The sequence below is a fragment of the Nomascus leucogenys genome, chromosome 8, assembly GCF_006542625.1.
Source record: "Nomascus leucogenys isolate Asia chromosome 8, Asia_NLE_v1, whole genome shotgun sequence".
Classification (NCBI taxonomy): Eukaryota; Metazoa; Chordata; class Mammalia; order Primates; family Hylobatidae; genus Nomascus; species Nomascus leucogenys.
In genome coordinates, this window is record NC_044388.1 from 100,413,159 (window position 1) to 100,435,300 (window position 22,142).

General features: G+C 54.9%; 1 protein-coding gene across 2 annotated transcripts in view; it reads left to right on the forward strand.

The window, feature by feature from the left end:
- Positions 1-22,142, forward strand: part of NEK6 (NIMA related kinase 6) — a 102,080-nt gene that overhangs the window by 28,329 nt on the left and 51,609 nt on the right. For both annotated transcript variants that reach the window (XM_012509009.2, XM_003264116.4), the window contains exon 2: positions 16,752-16,870. In XM_012509009.2, coding sequence (XP_012364463.1) covers positions 16,781-16,870 — 90 coding nt within the window. In that variant the 5' untranslated portion in view covers positions 16,752-16,780. The remainder of the gene's footprint in view (positions 1-16,751; positions 16,871-22,142) is intronic.

Here is a 22,142-nt window from a genome sequence, read left to right on the forward strand (position 1 = left end):
TGACAAAGGAGTTGGAAGACTCGAGTCCCTGCTGTGTGTCCCTGAACCAATCCCCCAGCCTCAAGTTCCCCGGCTGTGAAATGAGAAGGTGTCCCCTGTTGACAGGGAGGTGGCCCCACCCGCCAGTCTGTGATTGCCACAGAGACAAGCCAGCCGAGAAGTGCCACCCCGGACGAAGGTCGGGTGAGTGCTGATTAAACAAAATCTGGTGACGCATCCTTCTAAGAAGCAAGGCGAAACCCACCAGAGATGCTGCGTGCTTCTGCCCACCTCCTCGTGTCAAAGGTGATTTGAGTCATCAGACTGGCCTGCACTTTTCTCGCTCTCCTGTTTCCTTGCAGTGCTCCTGAGGCACTCGGGGCTGAGGCCCAGGGGCCAGTCCTGTCCCATCTGCAGGCCCCAGGGCAGCAGACCTGAGGGGCCTGGTCACCTTCTGATTTGTGCTGGGTACCCCAGCCATGAGCTCCAGAGGCTGCCAGCCTAGGGTGTGAATCTGTCTCCGAAGCTGTTGACACGAGTAGGGACTTTCCCTCTCTGAGCTTCAGTTTTCTCATCTGTGAAATGGGTGCATGAGTCCTGCCTGGCAGCGTGAGATGAGGTACACAAGCCCTATCCTACTTCACTCCCCTCTTCCTTCCTGCCTGAGAGGCCCTGGCTCACCTGGGATCCAGCTGGGGCACAGCAGGTGTTGATATGTCCAAGTCGTCCCTGGCTGCGGTGGCAGAGGGACAGCTGGCCACACCAGGAAGCCTGGGGACAGACCCTGGGACATCAGGGTCAGGAGCCTCCAGAGTGCAGCCCTCTTGGCCTAGTGATGGGGATCCCTAGCGGAAAGACCTAGGGGCCAGGAGGTCATGGAGACAAGACTCGAACCCAGGATTGGGGCCCCCAGGTCCTCCTGTCCTTTGTGCAGGCTCACTTTCAAGTTACCCTGGCACCAGCAGGGGCCAGCCTGGTTGGGCCTGGGAATTCAGAGATGGGTGCCAAGGTGGGCCTGGAGCACGACATAGGCAGATGCAGGGCCGAGCCCCACCTTGCTACCCGCTGGTAAGGGGCCTTGGGCAAGTCATGGCCACTCCTGAGCCCCCATCTCCTCATCTCAAAAATGAACATCATTCCCACTCTTCCCACCTTTCAAGGTTGTCATGAGGCTCCCTACGATAGCGTGCACAAAAGTCACTCTGTAGACCATCAAGAACTGCCCAGGCCAGATGTGGTGGCTCATGCCTGTAATCCTAACACTTTGGAAGGCTGAGGTGGGTGGATCACCTGAGGTCAGGAGTTTGAGACCAGCCTGGCCAACATGGTGAAACCCCATCTTTACTAAAAATAGAAAGACTTGCTGGGTGTAGTGGCGTGCAGGTATAACCCTGAATACTTGGGAGGGTGAGGCAGGAGAATCTCTTGAACCTGGGAGGTGGAGGTTGCAGTGTGCCAAGATCACACCATTGCACTCCAGCCTAGGTGACAGAGCAACACTGTCTCAAAAAAGAAAAAAAAAAGAACCGCCCAGAAGAAATGTCATGTCACCCTCTGGGGCATTTCTGTATCCCTGTCACCAAGACAGAGTCTGGTATGGAGTAGGTGCTCAGTAAGTGTTGAATAAATGAATGATGAAAGTTACCTGTTACATACTGAGTGTCACCCAGGGAAATTTCCATAAAGTGTCCTCATCTTCATAGCAACCCCAGGAGTTTAGGTATGGCCCATTTTACAGATAAGGAAGCTGAGGCTCAGAAAGTGAAATTACTTACTGAAGGTCACACTGCAAATGGCTGAGGAAGTCAGGATTCACACCTGTCTCTTGAGCCCACGTCCTTTCAGGTGCTCAGGTGCCCACTGGGTTATTTCTTCCCTGGGGTACGCTGGTGAGTGTTCAACAAACAGTTCCGGGACAAGGGAGGTTTGTACACACCCCTGACTTCTAGCATTTGCCAGTTCCCATGGTGTAAAGATTCCCACCATGGCTGATTTCAAGCAACCAGTGTGATAATCAGCTGTCTCACAAAATCCCTAGGATGTAACAAGCTGCCCCCACGAGCCAGAAGCCAGCTTAGTGTACCCCCATAAGCCGTCTCCTTTGCACAGCCCCTTGCTCACCCAAGAACAGCCACAGAGTTGGGAGTGTCCCTCGAGGCTGAAACAACAGACTGGAACTAAGCCAATGGCTTGGGTGGGAGTACTTGTGCCTGTAGACCCCCAGCCCTGTCCACCAGAGGCCGTGGAGCTCCCTGGGGTCTCAAAATCACACAAAGACTTGGTTGGATGGATGAGACCTGAGGATGGATCTGCAGGACCGAGACTGGAATATTAAGTCCTGCCAGCCCCACGGTGTGCGATAGTCCTGCCAGGCCTGGAGCAGAGCCCTGTAAACGCCGGGATATAATGGACAATAAAAGTCGCTGGAAAATAGTGACTCTCCTAGGACCCCTGTCATCTCTGCCACATGCTGCTTCTGGAACCATGAGCCCTGTGATCATGAGGCACAATCGTCATGTAAATATATAGGGTCTCTCACCAGCCGCAGGCCAAGATTTATTTTATGGAAACAGTGGGGGAGGGGGCCAGCTCAATTTCATTGTCCTGGTAACTTTGTAAAATGCTTTGCCATCACTTCCCAGCTCCTGGAGCAACAGCCGTGCAGCCTCTCTCACCTTCCCAAAAGGGGGGTCCCCAGAGGCCCTGGACGCCTCCTTCCAGGTCCACAGGCCCAAAGGCCTGGTGTCCATAAGGCTGGGGTTCCCTGGAAAGTGGGTTTCTGGAAATACTTGCTGCAGCGATATCGCTGTTGCATGAGTGCTGGTTGTTTATGATAACAGGAATCATAACAGTGGCAGTACCCACATTGATTGATTGACTGATTGATTGAGACAGTCTTACTCCATCACCCAGGCTGGAGTGCAGTGGCACGACCTCAATTCACTGCAACCTCTGCCTCCTGGGTTCAAGTGATTCTCCTGCCTCAGCCTCCCAAGCAGCTGGGATTACAGGTGCCCGCCCCCACGCCCAGCTAATTTTTTGTATTTTTAGTAAAGATGGGGTTTTGCCATGTTGGCCAGGCTGGTCTCAAACTCCTGACCTCAAGTGATCCACTCACCTCGGCCTCCCAAAGTGCTGGGATTACAGGTGTGAGCCACCCTGCTCGGCCCAGTACCCACATTTATTAAGCTCTTCTGCATACCTGGGCCCTGATAGTCCTGGGCTGGTATTTTACCTGCATGTAAAATACCTCACTTGGTCCTCACGGCAACCCTACAAAATGGGTCCTACTGTGGCTCCCAGTTTATAGAAGAGGGAACTGCAAAGGGATGACCCCGGGACTGGCCCAAGCTCACATGGGCGGATGGAGGCAGCACCAGATTTGCGCTCGGGGCTCTCAGACCCCTGAGCCTGCTGCCTCTCCACCTCCCCACAGCCTGGCCTGCTTTTCCCAGATCCAGGACACCGCCTCCCTGGAGCCCCCTTCATTGCCCCACGTTGTAATTAACGGCCCCTTCTGTGATTCAGCAATGCAGTTAAGCACTTTGGGGTTTTTTGGTTGGTGTTTTCTTTTTTGTTTTTTTAGAAACAGGGTCTTGCTCTTTCACCCAGGTGGAGTGCAGTGGCACAGTACTAGCTCTCCACAGCCTTGAACCCCTGGGCTTAAGTGATCCTTCCATCTCAGCCTTCCAAAGTGCTAGGATTACAGGTGCGATCCACCACGCCTGACCTAGTTAAGCACTTTGACTGGAACCTCCCCCACCCCCACCCCCCACCCCACACACACACACTCCATCTGCTCCTTTGCTGAGGGGAGGGTGCTCTGGACACACTGCTGAGGATGTCCAGGTCAGGACTCAGGCCTGCATTCCCATCCAAGCTCTGCCTCTGCAGCCATGACTCCCTGAGGCTCAGTTTCCTCATCTGTCAAATGGATACACTGTCTGCCTTCCAGGGTTGTTTGGTGATCACACAGGCTGCTACTATCCCTGAAGGATCTGGCCCAGCACCCGACACTGATGGGTGCCCTGGGTGCATGCCCCCATATACACACCTCCATGGCTGTGTGTTGGGGAGCCCAGGAGGCATCCAAGCCACAGCCCCACGTCGCTATGGCTACTATGCATGAGGAAGGGGCTGGAGGGCTCAGAAGTGATCCAGGGTCCAAGAACAAATTCCCTTAGCAATTCCAGAACGAAAAGATCTGGTTTTCTAGTGCCCAGAAATGAACACGTGATTAAATACAGGATCCCCAGTTTAATTTCAGAGCAACCCAGTGAGTCACAGATCCTCTGTCAGCCGTATAAGAAACATCTGCACAAGAAGGGCGCTTCCAGACTGTGGAGTCCAACCCACTCATGTTGCAGGTGGGGAAACTGAGGCCCAGAGATAGCCTGTGACTTTCCCAAGACCATGCAGCCCTACGGGAGTCCGGGCTGTATGAGTCCTGGGCCACCAGACCACACACAGCACAGCTCAGAGCACAAGCCAGTCCTGCGGAGCTAAAAGTGGCCACATACTTCCTAAGCCCAACTCCAGGGTTCAGTGAGGATCCTGGTCAGGAGAGCGACACAGGAAGGTGCAGGGGTTGCCATCGTGTGGCCCCGGATGCTGTGATTATGCGCCAGCCCCTTCACACCGTATGGGTGGTAGGACTGGGCAAAGAAGACGCCGCCGCCCGGATGCACTGAGCTGTTCACAGCTGCGTGGAGATTGTGCTGGGGGCTCGTGGTGACTCTCAGGAGGCCCTGGCCTGGCCTATCTGGAGCCTTCTCTGTGAAATGAGGCTGGTAACGGCCACTAGCAGGGTTGTAGGGGACATGGATCTGTGGCCACCTCCTCAAGGGGTGCCGCACGCACCAGGTCCTGACTGGGAGTCCAGCCCCCAGGGCCTGTGGATGGCTGGCCTGGGCCCAGCCTCAGCCCCCAAGGGTGCTGGCACCTGGCATGTGCCCGACAGTTGGGGCCAGCTGGCAGGAAGGTGTGTGTCAGGTAGCAGAGCCTGGGTGCCAGGATCTCACTCACGCGTCCTCCAGGGCCTCAGCTGCCATATGCCTGTGTCAGTCCCAGTGGCGATGAGCTGCAGATGGGGCACAGGGGTGGTTTGCCCGGGGCAGAAGTGGCTCTTTCTGAAAAAGGAAGCAGGCGCTGGCCACGGAGAGCCCCTCTTGGGGACCAACGGCTGGGGCTGGCCTGCAGAGCCCAGATTCCTCTCACAGACTGGGTGGCGGGGGTCTGTCTGGCCTCTGTGCCCTTGATCCCACGATGTCCTCTACTGGGAATCCCCTTCCCCTTTAGTCCAAACCCTGCTGGTCCCTCTGGGCCACCTCAGGTTTTCTATCTGTTGTCCGAAGCTCCCCGTGACCTGGCCCAGCCAGAAGCAGCAGCCATAGGTCCTTTTCCTGAGCAGCTTCATGCTCTTTTTGGCTTGTGGATAGCAGTTTCAGGGCCTGCTCCTGGGGACCTGTAAGAACGGGAACTGTGTTTGAGTCATTGCGGGGTCCCGAAGGGAAGACAGGAACACTCCATGTCCTCTGATCCTGGATCCGCATCCTCGTTTTGGAGAATGCAGGGCCTGAATAAGGATGCAGTAACAATCAAATAACAACCCCACTGATGGGGTATCTGCCATGTGCCCAGCCTGGCCCTAAGCTCTTTCGACTCGTGCGATGTGATGTAACCTACCAGCACCCCAGGCAGTAGATACTACCCTTGTCCATGTTTTACCTGTGAGAACGCAGGTGCACACAGCTGGGACGTGGCTAAGCCAGAACTTGAACCAGGACTGCCGCCTGCCAGGGCTCTCATCTCATGGGCAACCAAGGATGTGGGCCCAGTTTGCAAAGGAGAGAATAGAAAGGGTTAAGCTTTTAAAGGAACAGCAAGGGCCGGGCACAGTGGCTCATGCCTGTAATCTCAGCACTTTGGGAGGCCAAGGCCAGCAGATCACCTGAGGTCAGGAGTTCGAGACCAGCCTGACCAACATGGAGAAACCCCTTCTCTACTAAAAATACAAAATTAGCCGGGCGTGGTGGCGGGTGCCTGTAATCCCAACTGCTCAGGAGCCTGAGGCAGGAGAATCTCTTGAACCTGGGAGGCGGAGGTTGCGGTGAGCCAAGATCATGCTGCTGCACTCCAGCCTGGGCAACAAAGCGAAGCTCCATCTCAAATAAATAAATAAACAAACAGCAAGAACGGTTATGCTTTCCAGCATTTTGCTGGGCCCCAGTGTGGATAGGTGGGGAGCGAGCACAAGGACCAAAGGAAAGGACCCTTGTCCCTCCCTGAGCCTGCACCAGTCTAATCGGGTGGCGCTGCCTTCAGATTCCAGTCCCTGGTGAGCAGGGGGCTCTGTGGCGGCTGTGACAAGTTCCATTCGCCTTGGAGGTGGCAGCCGGAGCTATTTTTAGAGCAGCGCGTGGTGGGGGAGTTTCCTTTTGGTGGTGTCTGGGGACTGGAGTCTTGGGAAGGGGAAGTCCCATGCGGAGACAGAGGCCCTTCTTCCTGCACCCACCCCAGCCCAGAGAGGCCACCCAGCTCCCTGGAGGCCCAGGCACCTCATGTCTGCCCTCAACCCAGAGCGGAGCAGACCTTCCCTGGAGCTTCTCAGGAGCCACTTCAAAAGGTTCCCAGACTTTCTCTGCCTCCTGCTATGGGAACCGCTTGCTCTCAGGGGTGTGTCCAGCAAGGGATGGAGAACCAGGCCCCAGGGACCTCCAGGGCTGGGGCTCCAGGGACCTCGACTTGGCTGCACCTCTGCCACCCACCACTGGCTCAACGACCTGCTGGTGGGGCTGCCCATTCGGCCAGTCCCACCAGCCTGGCAGGACCTTTGCCACTAGCCTGGGACAGGGGTGGCTGCTGACAGCTGGTTTCACATTGAGTAATCCCCGGGCTTGGCCAGAACTTCTGAGTTTCCAGGGAAGCAGAAAAAGCAATTTTTTCTCTAGGGTCGGTTTTGTCTGCCCCTTCCTGCCTGTAGGAAGGAGAGAAAATTAGGGGAGGCCAGGGGCTTGAAAGCTTTCCCTGCATGGAGGCCACTGGATGGGATTCTTGATGCTCACCTGGGACCCAGGGTGAGCTTTTTACAAACACCAAAGCCCTCCAGCCCCCAGGGCTGTTCACTTGGTCCTCCTTCCGCTGTTGGTCAGCAGGGTAGTAGCTGCGGTTCTGCTCTGAAATCCATCCCTTCCCTTAAGCCCCAGCCTCTCCCCAGTGGTCCCCCTGGCATGAGTTGGTCTGGGGGGCCAGGCTTCTCCCTCCTGGCCTCAGGTGTTTCTATACTGAGTCAGCAACCAGTTACCCAGCCTCTCCTCTGCCACCTGCTGGGGCCATGGAGAGAGTGGTTTAGTCTCTACCCTCAAGGACGTTTCCATGTTCAAGGAGAGGAAGACACATGAATTAGAGACAGCACGGGGGAGCAGGCTGTGGAGCTGGGAGTGACTGGCCCTAAGCTCTTTCAACTCGTGCGATGTCGTGTAACCCACCAGCACCCCGGGCAGTAGATACTTCTGCATGTATCCAGAGGAGAGGCTGGGTAACTGGTTGCTGACTCAGTACAGAAACACCTGAGGCCAGGAGGGAGAAGCCTGGCCCCCGAGACCAACTCATGCCTGGGGGACCACTGGGGAGAGGTTGGGGCTTAAGGGAAGGGATGGATTTCAGAGCAGAACCGCAGCTACTACCCTGCTGACCGACAGTGGAAGGAGGACCAAGTGGAACAGCCCCGGGGGCTGCACGGTGAGTCCAGGAAGGCTGCCTGGAGGAGATGCCCAGGAGAGAAGTTTGCTGGGAGGCAGCTCATTCCAGGCAGGAGGAGCAGAGCCTGCCAAGGCCTCGAGGTGAGAGCAAGATCATTTCCCAGGCAGGCAGGGGTCTCTGGGATGGTGGGCCTGCTAGTGGGCCTGGGACTCCTAGAGTGAGACCGCAGCTTTCCTCAGCTGCATTGTGGTCACCAAGGATCACCTCAGGCAAATGATTAAAATGCAGACTTTGGAGAGGGTTGGATCTGAGTTCAAAATCAGGCCATGCTGCTTATCAGCTGCATGAGCTCGACAAGTCATTTAACTTCTCTGCACCTCAGTTTCTTCATCTGTAAAAGTGAAGGGCTTGCAGACCTCACAGCAGGGATGTGCTGAGCTGCTGCCTGCAGTGCCCGACACAGAGGAAGCACTCAGCAGATCTCAGCCTCATCTTCAGGGAGGCTGGGAGCGGACCCAGCCTTGACCAGGTCCCGGAGTCAAGAACCTTCTGGGCAGAAGCCAAATGCTTTGTTGCTCCTTTAACTGAGAGACAAGATGTTTACAGCTTCTGCATTTTTTTTCTTCCAGAATTGGGTTTTATTACCCCAGGAGGAAGTGAAAGGTGATTGGGATGCTCCTCGATTTTCGAAAAGGCGCTGGGAACGCTGCAGTGTGCAGCCCAGTTGGTTTTGAATAGCCAGTGACTTTTGTCTGATCTGTGACCACAGGGATGCCGAGCCCTCAGCAGAGGTTCCTTGGGGTTGCAGGAGGGTGGGAAGAGCCCTCTCCACCTACTAGTCAGAGATTCATTCTGCCAGCTCCCCCTGGGTGCCCACTTTTCACTGGGCCCTGGGTGAGGCACTGGAGGTTTAGAGATGACCGCAAAGGTCAGTCCCTGCCCTTAAAGGCTGGCAGAGGAGGCAGACATGGTGACAAAGGAAGCAGTTTGTGTCCTCAACAGCTCACCTTTAGGGAGAAACCTGTGTAGATGCCACCAGATGGGAAAGGGAAGAAGGGGCCTTGGTGCCCCCTGCCTGCCCACTGTGTGCTCACAGAGTCCTCGCAGCCTCCCTGTAAGCTCAGGCTGTTTCTTTTTGTGGATGGGGACGTTTAAGGCTCAGGGAGGGGACGGGACTTCCCCAAGGTCCCATAAGAAGTGCCAAGACTATGGCCGGGCGTGGTGGCTCACACCTGTAATCCCAGCACCTTGAGAGGCCAAGGTGGGAGGATCATCTGAGGTCAGTAGTTGGAGACCAGCCTGACCAACATGGCGAAACCCCGTCTCTACTAAAAATACAAAAATTAGCTGGGCAAGATGGTGTGTGCTTGTAATCTCAGCTACTCGGGAGCCTGAGTAGTGTGTTAGTTCCTCCCTGCCAGCCAGTCTGCCTGGGCGTGGTAGTCCTTCCAGCCCCTGGGCTTGTGCTAAGTCTCTTTCTGTAATTGCTCCATCTGGCTGGTCTGAGAAGCAGGTTCAAATGGCAGGAGAATCGCTTGAACCCAGGAGGCGGAGGTTGCAGTGAGCAGAGATCGCGCCATTGCACTCAAGCCTGGGCGACAAAGCAAGACTCCATCTCAAAAAAAAAAAAAGTGCCGAGATGAAGGAGGGCCAAGAGATCTGGTCCTGGCAGATGAGTGGGACTTTGCTCATTGAGAGGCACCGATGGGTCTTTAGTCCAAGGCTGGTGCGTGGAATGACGTGGAAGGACAAGGGTGCTGTGTCACTGGGGAGGGGGACCGCTCATTTAATATGGCTGCATGCAAGGCCTGGGGGATGTTGGGGGCAAATGCATGAGGGCAGGCTCATGTCAGGTGGTCAGGGAATGGCTTGCCCCGGTGTGCGGACCTTTTGCTGTGGAGTTTCGGGAAAGATCAGCAGGTTCAGGCTTGTGTGTTAGGAAAACCTTTCCATGGTGGGCTGGAGGTTGGGCTGGAGGGGAGTGTGGAGGCTGAAGGTAACTGTAGGGACCCAATGAGGAGGGACAAGGCCAGCACAGGGTGGGGGCCCTGGGGTGAGTGAAGACACTTGGAGGAAGAATGGGTGGGACTGGATGAAGACCAGGTGTGGGTCCTGGGGGAGGGCGAGGCATCCGGAGGCTACAGTGGCCCTGTTTCTGGGTGGACACCGTGTGGCCCCCAATCAGCTGGCCTCCTGATCCTGTAGGCCCACCCTGGGGGAGGCCCCACCACCCCGAGGAAGGGGGCAGAGGGGAACCTGTCTTCATGGCCACCTTCCAGGAGTGGCTCATGGTCCTGCATCCCTGCACCTTAGAGCAGCCAGGCTTCCACTGTCATGGAGCTGCAGAATCTGGGCAGGATGCATGGCTTTGCAGGTGGAGAGCTGGGGTGAACGTGAGGGAACACAGGACCTGGCCGGAAACCAGACACCATCTGTGGCTTGTCCCCTCCAGCTCGACAGGCCCCCATGACTCTGGCCTGAGATCGGGCTGCTTCCTGTCAAGTGATGAATGGGCAACGTCTGCTTATCCTGAGACCAGACAAGAAGCGGGGCTGGGGCTGGGGAAGGGCTCAGCAGCCAGAGCCACAGCTCTGGGCCAGAATTCATTCATTCAGTCATTTATTCACACCCTCTTCCAAGGCAGTTTGGACCAAGGCAGACTTGGTTTCGAGTGTCAGTTCTGCCTGCCGCCTGCTGTGTGACCTGGCACCCATCACTCAACCTGTCTGAACTTTGGTTTCTCCTCTGAACAATGTGGGTCATAGCGGCGCCCACCTAGGGGTCTGTAAGTGTGAACGAGGTACGAGCGGCACTGGGTACCTGCCTGGTGCATGTGTGGTGCACACTGTGTTGGCGGGGGCTGTTATTCTGGTGCTCCCTGCCAGCCAGTCTGTCTGGGCGTGGCATTCCTTACAGCCCCTGGGCTTGCGCTGAGTTTCTTTCTGTAATTGCTCAGTCTGGCTGGTCTGAGAAGCAGGTTCAAATGGCAGCTCTCTCCACTGTGTGGACTCAACTTTGGCAAGCCATGTTTCTCCTTGGAGCCTTAGTTTCCTCATCAGCAAAACGAGGGTGATGGTACTTTGCAGGTTTCTTGGGAGATGCCATTTCACCCGTGGATGTTGGCTGATGTTGAAGTTGGTCCAGCCTTGACCCAGCCAGTGGCCAGTGCAGTGAGCTGTCCTTGTTGGGCCTCCGATCTCCAGCTCCCTGGGGCGTGTGTCAGGCAGTGGAGCCTCTGCAGGCTGGCTGAAGGCCCCAGGCAGTGGGCATCCATCCTAGGCTCCCGCCACCAGGAGCCAGCTGGACCAACAGACATCGCCCCTGGTGCTGGCACTGGTGCTGCCAGTACCATTCTCTCGGGGCAGAGAGAAACCTGTGTGTGCCTGAGTGTGAAGCCACAGGGACGGCTTCCTGCTTTAGGGAAAACAACCTGTGAAGCTGTCCCCTCGGCTGGAGGGACAGAGGAGGGGCCTTGCTCAGGGAAACTGCGGGGGAGTACAGTGTCTGGCCAAGGCTGACCTCCAAGGCCAGGAGTGTGGTTCTCCCTGGGCTTGGCAACACCTGTCAAGCTGGGAGCCACAACTGCCTTTGCCACCTCTACCCTCTGCTTCAGTGGACAGAATGAGAAAGAATGAGCCTGGTGGACATTAGATGACCCCTGACCATGCCTGTGCACGTGCACACATAGGAGCAGAAGAGGCAGGCAGGACACACACTGTTACCACCTCCGGGGTTCAGAGCAAGGAGAGGTGTAAGATCCAGTATATGAATGCACTTCCATGGACTCCAGTACACATGGACCCTTGCAAGCTCATGCCCCCAGACCTGCTCCAAGCAGGGTTCTTGGACAGAGCCCTCCTGGTGTCTGCGGTCATGCTTCACTGGCCAGGCCACGATGAGCCACCAGTCTCCATGAAGTGTGGCATTTGACAGGAGGCACAGGAGGGACTTCCCCCTAGGTGAAGTTTCCAAAAATTCAGAGGCAAGGGCCGCATGACAGCCTTGGTCAGAAAGGCCACTTGGAACCTCAGAGCCAGCCCATTACAGCAGCCGATCCCTTCCAGCAGATGCCTGGATTAAACCCAAGCACTCATGTCTCCCTAGGGTCACAGCCCACGTTCGTGAGAGCCTCATCCATGGCCAGGCAGGGTGCGGCACAGCAGCTGGCTTTGCAGAGGCAGCCATGGCTCACGTAGATGATGAAGACGTTTGCTCCAGAGCAGTCCTAAAGAGGCCATACAGCATAGGACATACAGCAGCGATCTTGGGTCCAACAGCCCCAGCTGTGTCACTTACCAGCTGTGTTACCTGGGGCAGGGATGACCCGGGACAAGTCCCTGCCTCAGGCCCCGTGTCTGTCGTATGGAAGTGATCACTCCTCCATTGTACAGTGAGGGTTAGCTTCAATAGCTAAATAGCCTCATAGCTAAAGCCTCAGAGGTCCCTTCCCATGTGCCAGGCTCTGTGCTAAGGAGTTTACAGTGACCCTAAGAGGAAGATCTGACTGTTAGCCCATTTTCCAGGTGAAGAAACTGAGACGCAGCGTGGTTAGATGAAACCTGGACTGCCGCAGTCCAGCTCCCCGGCTCCCCACCGGCCTCACTGAACTCTGAAGCTCCTCCCAATCTGGTCCCTCGGTGCCTGGGGACACACAGCACGCGACAGCCTATTGTTGTTCAAAGCCAGGAACCTGAGCTGGGAAGCCTCTCTGTGCAGCCATCCACAGTGCCTTGCAAATGTAGGGCCCTTGCTTGCTTGAGGCAGAAGAAAAGCCCTCTTTGAGGTGGTGTTCAGTGTGGCCTGCGGCTCTGGGTCTTGCATTCCATGGATTTTTGGCCCCTGACTTGGGCTTGGCAGCCACTACCTCATTGTTCTGCAACTTGGCAGGAGCCGCAGGATCCCGGGGACGGGCAGTCCCCATTGTTACCCAGAGGTGCCTGCACGCATGTGCTAAGGGTCTTTTCCCTGCTTCCTGTGGCTGGTCCTTCCACGTCCCCTTTGCCTTCGTCTTTCTGCATCTGAACCCCCTAAGAAGCAGTTTCTGGCAGGAACTTCTGGAGCAAAGGGCTTGGGTTTCTGTTGGGGTGTGGACCAGTAGAACAAAATGCCCTAAAATCCAATACCCGTGGAGAGCCCCAAGAGGCAGTGGATTCCTTGGAACAAAGAGAGATTTTAGAGTCACTGAGATCTGGATTTGAATCCTTTCTCTGCAGCTTATTAGCCTAATGGCATCGAGCCTCTTTTCCTCTGAGCCTCAGTTTCCCCATCTATAAAATGGGTCTACCAACAGCCCCGAGGATGAATGGGAAAGACCTGGCCCACATGAACCCTCATGCCTTCCTTTCTCCCTTCCTCCTTCCCCCCGCGCCTCCCCGCCTCCTTCCCCTCAGCAGGGACCCTCTCTGGCTCTCGGTGGGCAGGGGTTTGCAGAGTCCTCCGTGGCTGCTGCTTTCCTAGAACAAGGAACATCAACACCCGCCGGCCCCTCCCTGAAGGCTAACGGTGCCGCAGGTTCCATTAGGTTCTGGACAGAGCAGCTCGTAATGACTGGGGTTTGGCAGCAAAGGCAGTGTAGATGGTGGTGCTGCATCAGCTTGCTGTGGTCAGTGGGGCAGAGTCTCCAGGGGCTCCTGCCCCTGGGGACCCTGTGGAGGAAATGGGCCCTTGTGGTCCGCCAGCCCTGAGATCACCCCTGTGCATCAGCTGCACAGGCCCCATTCTCAAGTGGAGAGAGGGTCCATTCTGGGTGGAGCCAGCTGGAAAGATGATGATGTTGCCATGTAAGAACCTGTGGGGAGTGCAGTGCCGTAGTTTTGGACAAATATGCAGTTGTTGGTTCAAGTCCTGGCTCCTTTTGTCTGTGATCCATGGGACCTGGGCAAATCTCTTAACCTCTTCGTGCCTCAGTTTTCTCATCTGTGAAATGGGACCATAATAGACCTTACCTCATTGGGTTGTTGACAAAATGAGATGGGCTAATAGAGGTGAAGAGCGTAGGGCAGGGCCCAGCATGATCAGGGCCCTGCAATTATTAGCTCTTATTCCTGGTCCCCCTTGCACTGTTCCTGGAGCCCTGCCCATGTGAGGCCACAGGTGAGCTCCTGAGAGTGTGCAGACCATGGCCTCTGGCCGCAGCTGTTGGAGAATGCAGTCAGCGCCATGTTGGGAGGGCAGGAATGACATTCCCAAGCACCTGCTAGGCTCCTCCCTAGTGGGATTTGCCCAAGGTCTCAGCTGGTGAGTGACAGGGTCGGGATTCCACTGTCACAGTTTCCAGTACATGGAAGGCCCCGGGGCAGGTGGGCAAGTAAGCCGATGTGTGCATGGGTCTCGCAGGGGTGACCTGTGGGCCGAGCCTGGTGCCTTCTGAGATAAAGATGGAACCTTCTCACTGAAGACAGTTATCCACTCTTTCCCTAGAGGTCTCCCTAAGGGCAGAGGACGGTGAACATGTCACCCCGGGAGGGTCTGGGGGTACAGCCCGAAGCAGCTGCAGAGCCTGCAGGAGGCTCGGTTTTATCTTCAAATTCATGCGCATTTTATATTCTGCTCCCTCTCATATTCCCCCCTAACAAAGACACCTGGGAAAGGTGCTCATGTTTATCTGTTTATCCTGGGGCTCTTCATACCCTGGGTCTTCCACTGTGTCACCTGGGGATGTCACCTGCGCTCCAGTGCAGGAACTTGGCACAAATGGTGGAGACACTGAGGGTGCCACGGTCCCATCTGCATTTGAGGGCTTGGCAGGGAGAGCACTGAGCGCTGGGAGACCCAGGTGGGGAGATGAGGCCTGCGCTGAGGCAGAGGCAGGGGTGGGGAGGGAAGAGGCAGGTGCACCCGTAATGCCCCTCCATGTGACACTGATCTGACAGTGCTCTGTGTGCATAGACTAAAAAGACAGCAAGAGACGTACTGATTGATCTTTCCACACTAGGATGAACCACATCAAATGGCCAAGTCTGTGGGTCAAAGTTGGTTGAGTTTCTGCAGCTTCCCAAGCAGGAGACTGCATGAGCCAGGCTTGGCAGGACTTGCAGCCAGCGAGGGCCCCCCTGACCCTGAGTTGGGCGTGTTCTGCAGTCCATACCATCCGCTTCCCTGTAGTCTCACGTCCTGTCATCTATCTTGAGAGAGCAGGTTTACCCCAGAACAGTCTGTGGAAGGTGTGGGGCAGGGAGGGGAGCTGGGCCACCCTGAGGACACAGAGGGAGAAGGGTGCTGGGAGCCAGCCTGCAAGTTCTGGGGAGCCTCAGGGTGCCTTTGAGGGCACAACTTGGGAGGCCAAGCTCAGCAGGCAAATTAGGGTTTGGTGGACATCCTTTGACATGTCAAAGGGTGTCACAGACATCCCTGGAGCCCAAGAGGTCTGGTCGGCCAACCACTGTAGCTGGAAACAGACTACAGTGGGGAGGAAGGAAGAGTGACTTGCACCCTGAGACACAGTGACCTGACCTCTAGGAGCTGGCTGTGACAGCCCGGCGGGTGTTGATGCCTTTCCCACCTCCTGGAACACCCTCTTGTTAATGGGGGCGTGGGTCTACCTGGGAGGGAGTGGCAGGTCTGCTGGCCCAGCAGACCGGGGGAAGACTCTTGGTTTGGAATTTGACTGGGGCATAGGTGACCAGGTGAGACAGCAGGAGGAGGGGTCTGTCTGGAGAGAGATGACATCTTTGGCTGGGTCCTCCAGAAGCCAAACCTGAGATGGGGATATGTAGGCATGGGATTTATGAAGTGCCCCTGGGGGAACCACTCAGGGAGGAGGGAGGGCAAGGCCAGGAATGGGCAGGAGACGGACCAAAGGTTCCTTCTCAGACAAAACCCGCGGACCGCGCCGGGGGCTCTGGGGTGCGAGTCACATCTCGGAGGGCCCCAAGCTAAGACAGGGGACTGGCTTTCATCCTCACCCCCTCAGCTGTTGAATAAGGGCCACTGCAGGGGGGCCCTCCATTCCTCAGGACTTCTGGCTCTCCAGGGGTACAGCTGAACTGCTCCAGGAGCCTAGGCCAGGCCTCAAGGGGTTCTGCCTAGCATGTTGTCACACGAGAGGTGCCCCTCGGGACATCCAGGGCTTGTCTGGGAGAAGGAGCAGCGGCCAGAAACAGGGGCCCCATCACATGCGTGATCTAGTCCCTTCCATGCACACCACGTGGGAGCCCTGCCACGCAGGAGGTGCTGCAGAAATGCTTGTGGGGCGAGCGCAGGTCTCTCCTCCCCGGGAGGAGGAGGGCTTTTCCCCTGGCATCAGGAAGCATCCCGGTGGCTGGGTCACGCAGCTTCTGTGCACATAACCTCAGACCTTGCCCCAGAAGCACTTGTCTGATGGGGGAGGCCAGAGGCTAAAATACTGGGGGAGATGCTCAGATGGCCTTGAGCTCAGGACGGGGCACATAGTGAATGCTTAACCAGGGACATGTGGCTGCTGTGACTACCTATGACCAGCATCTCTGACTCTCCCAGGGCAGCCCAAGCCTTGGAGGCTGAGGGGGGCTGTTCCTTTGCACAGAGGTCTAAGTAGGACGGCAAACAGGACCTCTTGGCCCTGGCCTTCCCTGTGTCACACGTGTGGTGCGCCAGGGCCCAGCCAGGACAAGGACGTAGGTTCCATTCCACAACAGCTGTCTGCAGCCTGACCCAGGCCTTTCTCTTCTGAGCACCCAGGCTGCCAGCATGGGTATAGGTGGGGGGTGACAATGGGGGATGGGGTACAGAACTGCTCCCCAAGAAGCAGGGGCAGTGCTGTGGAAAGAACAAGTCTTTGAACTCCAGCAAATATGGGGTTGAATCCGGTGTCTTCCTTCCTGGCCTTGGGGGCTGCTGATGGACGTTTCCCTGCCTGGAGCCTCTTCCAGTGGGGATAATCCTAGTGACTTAGGACAGTCTAAGAGAAGGAGACTGTGTCACCGGGGGTGTCAAGTTGTAGCCCTGCCACTTCAGAGCTGGGTGACTGTGGGCAAATTACTGAACGGCTTTGCACCTCAGCTCATGCATCTGTAAAATGGGATGAGCGGAAGTCCCTCCTCCTTCTTTGGGTCTCAGAGAGAAAGTGAACAAGCCGCTGTTTTCTGTTGCAGCTCGTGCCCTCGTGAGGCTGGCATGCAGGATGGCAGGACAGCCCGGCCACATGCCCCATGGAGGGAGTTCCAACAACCTCTGCCACACCCTGGGGCCTGTGCATCCTCCTGACCCACAGGTAAGCCCCTTACCTTTGTCTGCAGCACACTGAAGAGTTCCCAAGGGATACAGATCCCTGAGCCTCCTTTGTCCAAACTCCTACTGGTGGAAACCCTTCAGCTCCCTGAAACAGAATCTCTTCTTGAATGCTCCCAGTGATGGGGAGCTCACTACCAAATCTAGTGAGCTCATCATTGAATTCAGTAATACTCAGAGAAGCCTCCTCTGCCAAACTCTAGGCTGGGACCCTGGACCCTGATCCTGCCCCTGGAGTGTTCCAAGTGGATGGAACAGCTTTATCTCAGGGATCAGCATGGTTGGAAGGGTACAGAGGGTGCTGTGGAGGCCCTGAGAACAGCGAGGGACTCAGAGGAATGGGCTGACTGTACTGTGGGGTCAGAAAATTCTTTCTTACAGTGAGCCAACATTGCCTCCCATTTTGGTCTTAACTGTGTTTCAGCCCCCTTCAGTCTCTTCTAGAACCAGCAGAGTTTGGGAGAACACTGGCTTCTTAACGCCTGCCTCGCGCTCTCTGTAGATACCTTGGAGAGCCAGGCAGCCTCCAGGAGCTTTTCTGAAGGTGACTTCTAGGTTTCTGAACTGCCTTGTGCACCCCATGCTGCCCGGGCCTGGCACGCCCTCTCTGACCCCTCTTCCAAGTCAATGCAAATGCTGCTCCCTCTGGGGAGACCTCTACTTCCACCCTGCTGTCTGCTCTGGGCTGCCCGCACACCTGTGTCCACACACCTGGGCGATGCCCGTGATCACATCTCACTGGGGCACTAGTTCCTGGGTCTGCCTCACTTTCTAGACAGCTCCCCTGGAGCGGGGCTTTGCTGGTGGGACAATCCCACACCGGGCACAGAGGGGCCCTGCATGCTCGCTGAGTTAAGGAACTGTGGATGCGTGTGCGGTGTACCCACGTGGGACGGGGCTGTGTGCAAGACACACTCAGGTCTGCTCTTAGGGAGCACACAGCCTCATGGGAGAGAAAGATAAGGAACTGAGCAGAAGAACCTTGCGGGCCTAGGGAGCTCAGCAAGGCACCTGATCCGGGGCCAGAGAGGCTTCCTCATGGAAGTGGCATGCAAAGGCCTGGAGGGGACAGAGAGCTTGTCTGGGCAGGTTGAGCAGAGCCAGATCCTGTAGGGTCCTGTGGCCAGCTTAGAATGATGAAAAGTTCTCTTATGTGGTATTGGCTTTTTGTCCAAAGGATGTGAGACCTAAATTCAGCGGAGTATCAGAGATAGCCACCCTCCTGAGCCATGGAGGGCTTGCTCACAGCTTCTAACTGCCTAATCCCTCTTGGAAGACTTCAGATTGGCTGATGTTTGACCTCAATGGCAAGGTCACCATGTACAGTTGTACAGGTTATGCACTGCACAAAGCTTCTGGGCTAAGGAGTCAGGTAGGTCTGAAGTCCTTCTCCTGTGCTTGCATTATCACCAAGCAGTGCTCCCTGGTGGACAGCTGCATCAGCCCAAGGAGGGCAGTGATGCTGCAGATTGACACAGAGGCGACACGTGAGCTAGTGGACACTGCGTTTGTGGCGTATCTGGTGGGGGTGTGTGTATATGCATACACGCAAGCGTGCAGAGGGTCCATGGGGCATCTATGCTATTTGTACTCATGCAGGGGCCCATTTCCTAGGTAGAATTTGGGGAGGCAGATCCCAGAAAGCTGGGAAGCCCCAGGACACTGTGGGTCCAGAGTCCACCAGGACATGGTGCTGATGGCTGGAGGCAGCAGGGTCTCCTCGGGTAATGTAGCAATTTGTCATATTAAGTCATTCACTAACAATTGAATCCCCCTTGATTAATCTCCCAGAATTAGCCAGTTGCATTTTGAGCAATTAGGGTTAATTACAACCTCATTTGGCAGAGGAGAGGGCCCCGTAATTATTTCACGAACAAGGCGAAGAGGCGGTGGGCTGCGGTGGCAGCGTTCACGATGTCTCGTCGCACATGTTGGAGAGGGTAATGACATAGTTAAGTGTAATTAGTTACGATTACGCGGAGCTGGGCTGCTCTGGGCAGCGGCTGTCGGGCAACGATGCCCCCAGTCCCACCAGCATCTGGCTGGGTTTGCAGAATGGGGGCGCAAGGCCGCCCGTGTGCCGCGCCGGCTCCAGGTTGGGATGGGAATGGAGAACTTTCTCCTCGGCTCCTGAAGCCTTGGGGATTTAAACACTGTCTGGGGAGACATCCCGGCCATGTCTCGCCTCTTTCAGGACATAGAAACACCTTGAATTAATGGGCCAGGCATTTTCCCTGATAGCAGGAGGCACCTCTGCTTCCCTGAAACCATCCTCAGAGGAAGGACCCAGGCTAAGAATGCTTTGATGTGGGCCAGGCTGGTTCCGCACCCAGCTCTCCGTCTCTCATTAGCTGGGTGAGACTGGGAAAGCGACCTCTCTGAGCCTCAGTTTCCTCATCTATAAAATGGGATAGTAATGCTGCCTCCCTCATGAGGTGGCTTTGAAGACTAAGTGAGATAGTTACTGTAAACATCCAACACAGTACCTTACATCGTGGGTATTGAGGAAATGGTATGTCATGGATCTTATATTTTAAAAACCATTTCTGTTTTCCTAGCTAAAGACCTCCGAGCTCGATAATACCCCCGGTGTAGAAAGAAAGAAACTGCAAACACCCGAACTGCGGTTTTTGTTAACCTTCTATGCCTAAGGCTAGTGGCTTGTTCATTTCAGGAAGCTTTCTAGCCTTGAGAGCCAGCAGCACACGGAAAAATATTTGCTGAACGCGGCAGAACCATATATGAAATTCATATATACTTAGGAAAGCTGAACATGCTTGCTTTTATAGAGGTTTCTAATGAATGAATGAATGGAATTGAGGAAGGAAGCTTAAAATGCCTCATGCTTTTTAAATTTCACCAATGTGCTGCAGAGAGCTTTCATTGGGAATGAAGCGTAAGCCTCACCCGACACACTAAGAACCACGTGAATTTCCAAGAAGGGGAAAGGTATTCTTGCCTGAGAAAGCCCCGGCTAATGTGTCTTGCATCTGGAAAGTCTTTGCAAAGCCGGTTGGGTTGTGCCAAGTTCAGTTATATTTGGGTGCTCTTCCGAGAGAACTTTGCAGGGGATGTGGTCAGCTCTTTCTAGGTGTGCGTTGCACAGGCCAAAATCTTTATCAGAATCTTCCCAAAGCAGTGATGCTAGTTGGTTAAGGTTTAATGACCAAATATCAATGGCTATTAAAATTCAGTTAGTGGGCCGGGCACAGTGGCTCCCGCCTGTAATCCCTGCACTTTGGGAGGCCAAGGTGGATGGATCACGTGAGGTCTGGAGTTCAAGACCAGCCTGGGCAACATGGTGAAACCCTGTCTCTACTAAAAATACAAAAATTATCTGGGCGTGGTGGTGTTCACCTGTAATCTCAGCTATTCGGGAGGCCGAGGCATGAGAATCACTTCAACCCAGGAGGCAGAGGTTGCAGTGAGCCGAGATTGCACCACTGCACTCCAGCCTGGGCAACAGAGTGAGATTCCATCTCAAAAAAAAGAGACAAAGAAAAGAAATTCAGTGTCTGCTAACTGTTGTCAATTCAGCAACTGTTTTTTGTTTTTTTTTTCTGCCATGGGAAGTGCCCAGTGCCTGCCTTTGGGAGGCTTCCAGTCTGCTGAGAAGCTCTGCACATTGCAGAGAGGTGGAAGCTCCCCGGGAGGGATGGACAGATGCTGGGAGAGCCCAGAGAATGGGAAGGCCAGTCTGCTAGATGGATGATCAGGAATTTGGGGTGGGACAGGGAGTAGCCCCAGACCTGAAGGTGCATGGCCAATCAGGTTAGAGAAGGTGTTGAAATACCTATGCTCAGAGAAGGTAAAAGAATGTATGGTGTTTATGAAGGTCTCAAATCCATACTCTCTCATGTGAAATTGAATCTGTAGCAAATGAGGAGCCCATTATGGGTTTTCAGGTGGCAAGGGGGTACTTGGGTTGGGTTCTAGATAGATCACTGGTGGCTGGTGCTCAAGGCTCAGGGAAGGTGAAAATAGGGAGGTGAGGAGGCCCCTTCTTCACCAGGCGAGATGATGCCTCATGACGCTACAGCACTGGGGGCTGGACATGGGGAGAGAGGGTTCCAGAGACTTCCAGGGGAAAGCAGCCGCACTTGGTAGTGGAAGGGATGAGGGAGAGGGGGTGTCAGGAGTGGCAGCTGGATCTCTTTGTGGTTTCGCCCTTTATGTCTCTGCTTGTGAGTCATCGGAGCTGGTTCCAGATCATCTTTCGTATGTTTAAGCTTAGCCTTTTCCAGACTCTGTTAATGAGAATTGTCCTGGGGGAGCCACAGTGATTTAGATCGCTTTGGGTTTTATTATTAGGAGTCTTCCACGTGATGGGCATTGGCTCCCTGATCTCATGAGCCAGTGGTCCACGGAGTGCAGTGCAGACGTCTTAGCTGAGCCAGTAATGGTGGTGTTTGTACAAACAGCCCAGTGCCTGGACTCATCTCACTTAGTACTCCTGCTGACTCAGAGGAGTTGCTTACTCAATGCCCCATTTTGCAGGGAAGGAAGCTGATGTCATAATCTGCCATCGCACCGTCAAGGGGCAGAGTTAGGATTGGGTCCAGGCCCGTGGGACCCCACACTGCCCCTTTGAGCAGCTAGGTCTTCGAAAGGGAAGATTGGCTTTGGGTCTGAAGTTAGCCAGATCGTGAGGAGCTGAGCTGGGCTGGCCTCAGAAGAAGTCTGACAATGTGGACTCTTTGTAAATCGTGCCCTTTTGTGCAACACAGATTTAAAGTATATCGCTATATACACATCTACCAAATCCACTAGAGGTTCCCTACCCACGGTGTCAGATGTCTTTAAAGGTGAAATTCGTTTATAAGAAATGTCATCCTGATGAAGTATGCTTTTTAAAATCATAGAAACGGTTGCCTTAAAATTAATGATGCATTGCAAATATCAGGGAAAAAAGACCCATCCAGTGTAAAGATGATTAAAATTCAGGTCAGAAGTCTGACTTAGTCAGGCTAAATTTTTTAATGAGATTTCAGAAAATTAATTGGGCGAATGCATTTTTATTCTTTTAGCATGTAATTTTATGCTCCTGTTTAAAAAAAAAAAAGATTTGTCTATGGCTGAGGCTGATTGTGGTTCAAACATTTTAAACTCAAATTAGCTCAGGGTGGGGGGTGTTTGTGGCCTAATTTGATCTGACTTGGAGAAGAGAGTGTGGGTTTCTCAGAGCTTTCTGGGTGGGGGTAGCTATAGTGGTCTGAGACATCCTCCCCGCCCCCAGTCATGCCCTGCCTCTTCCT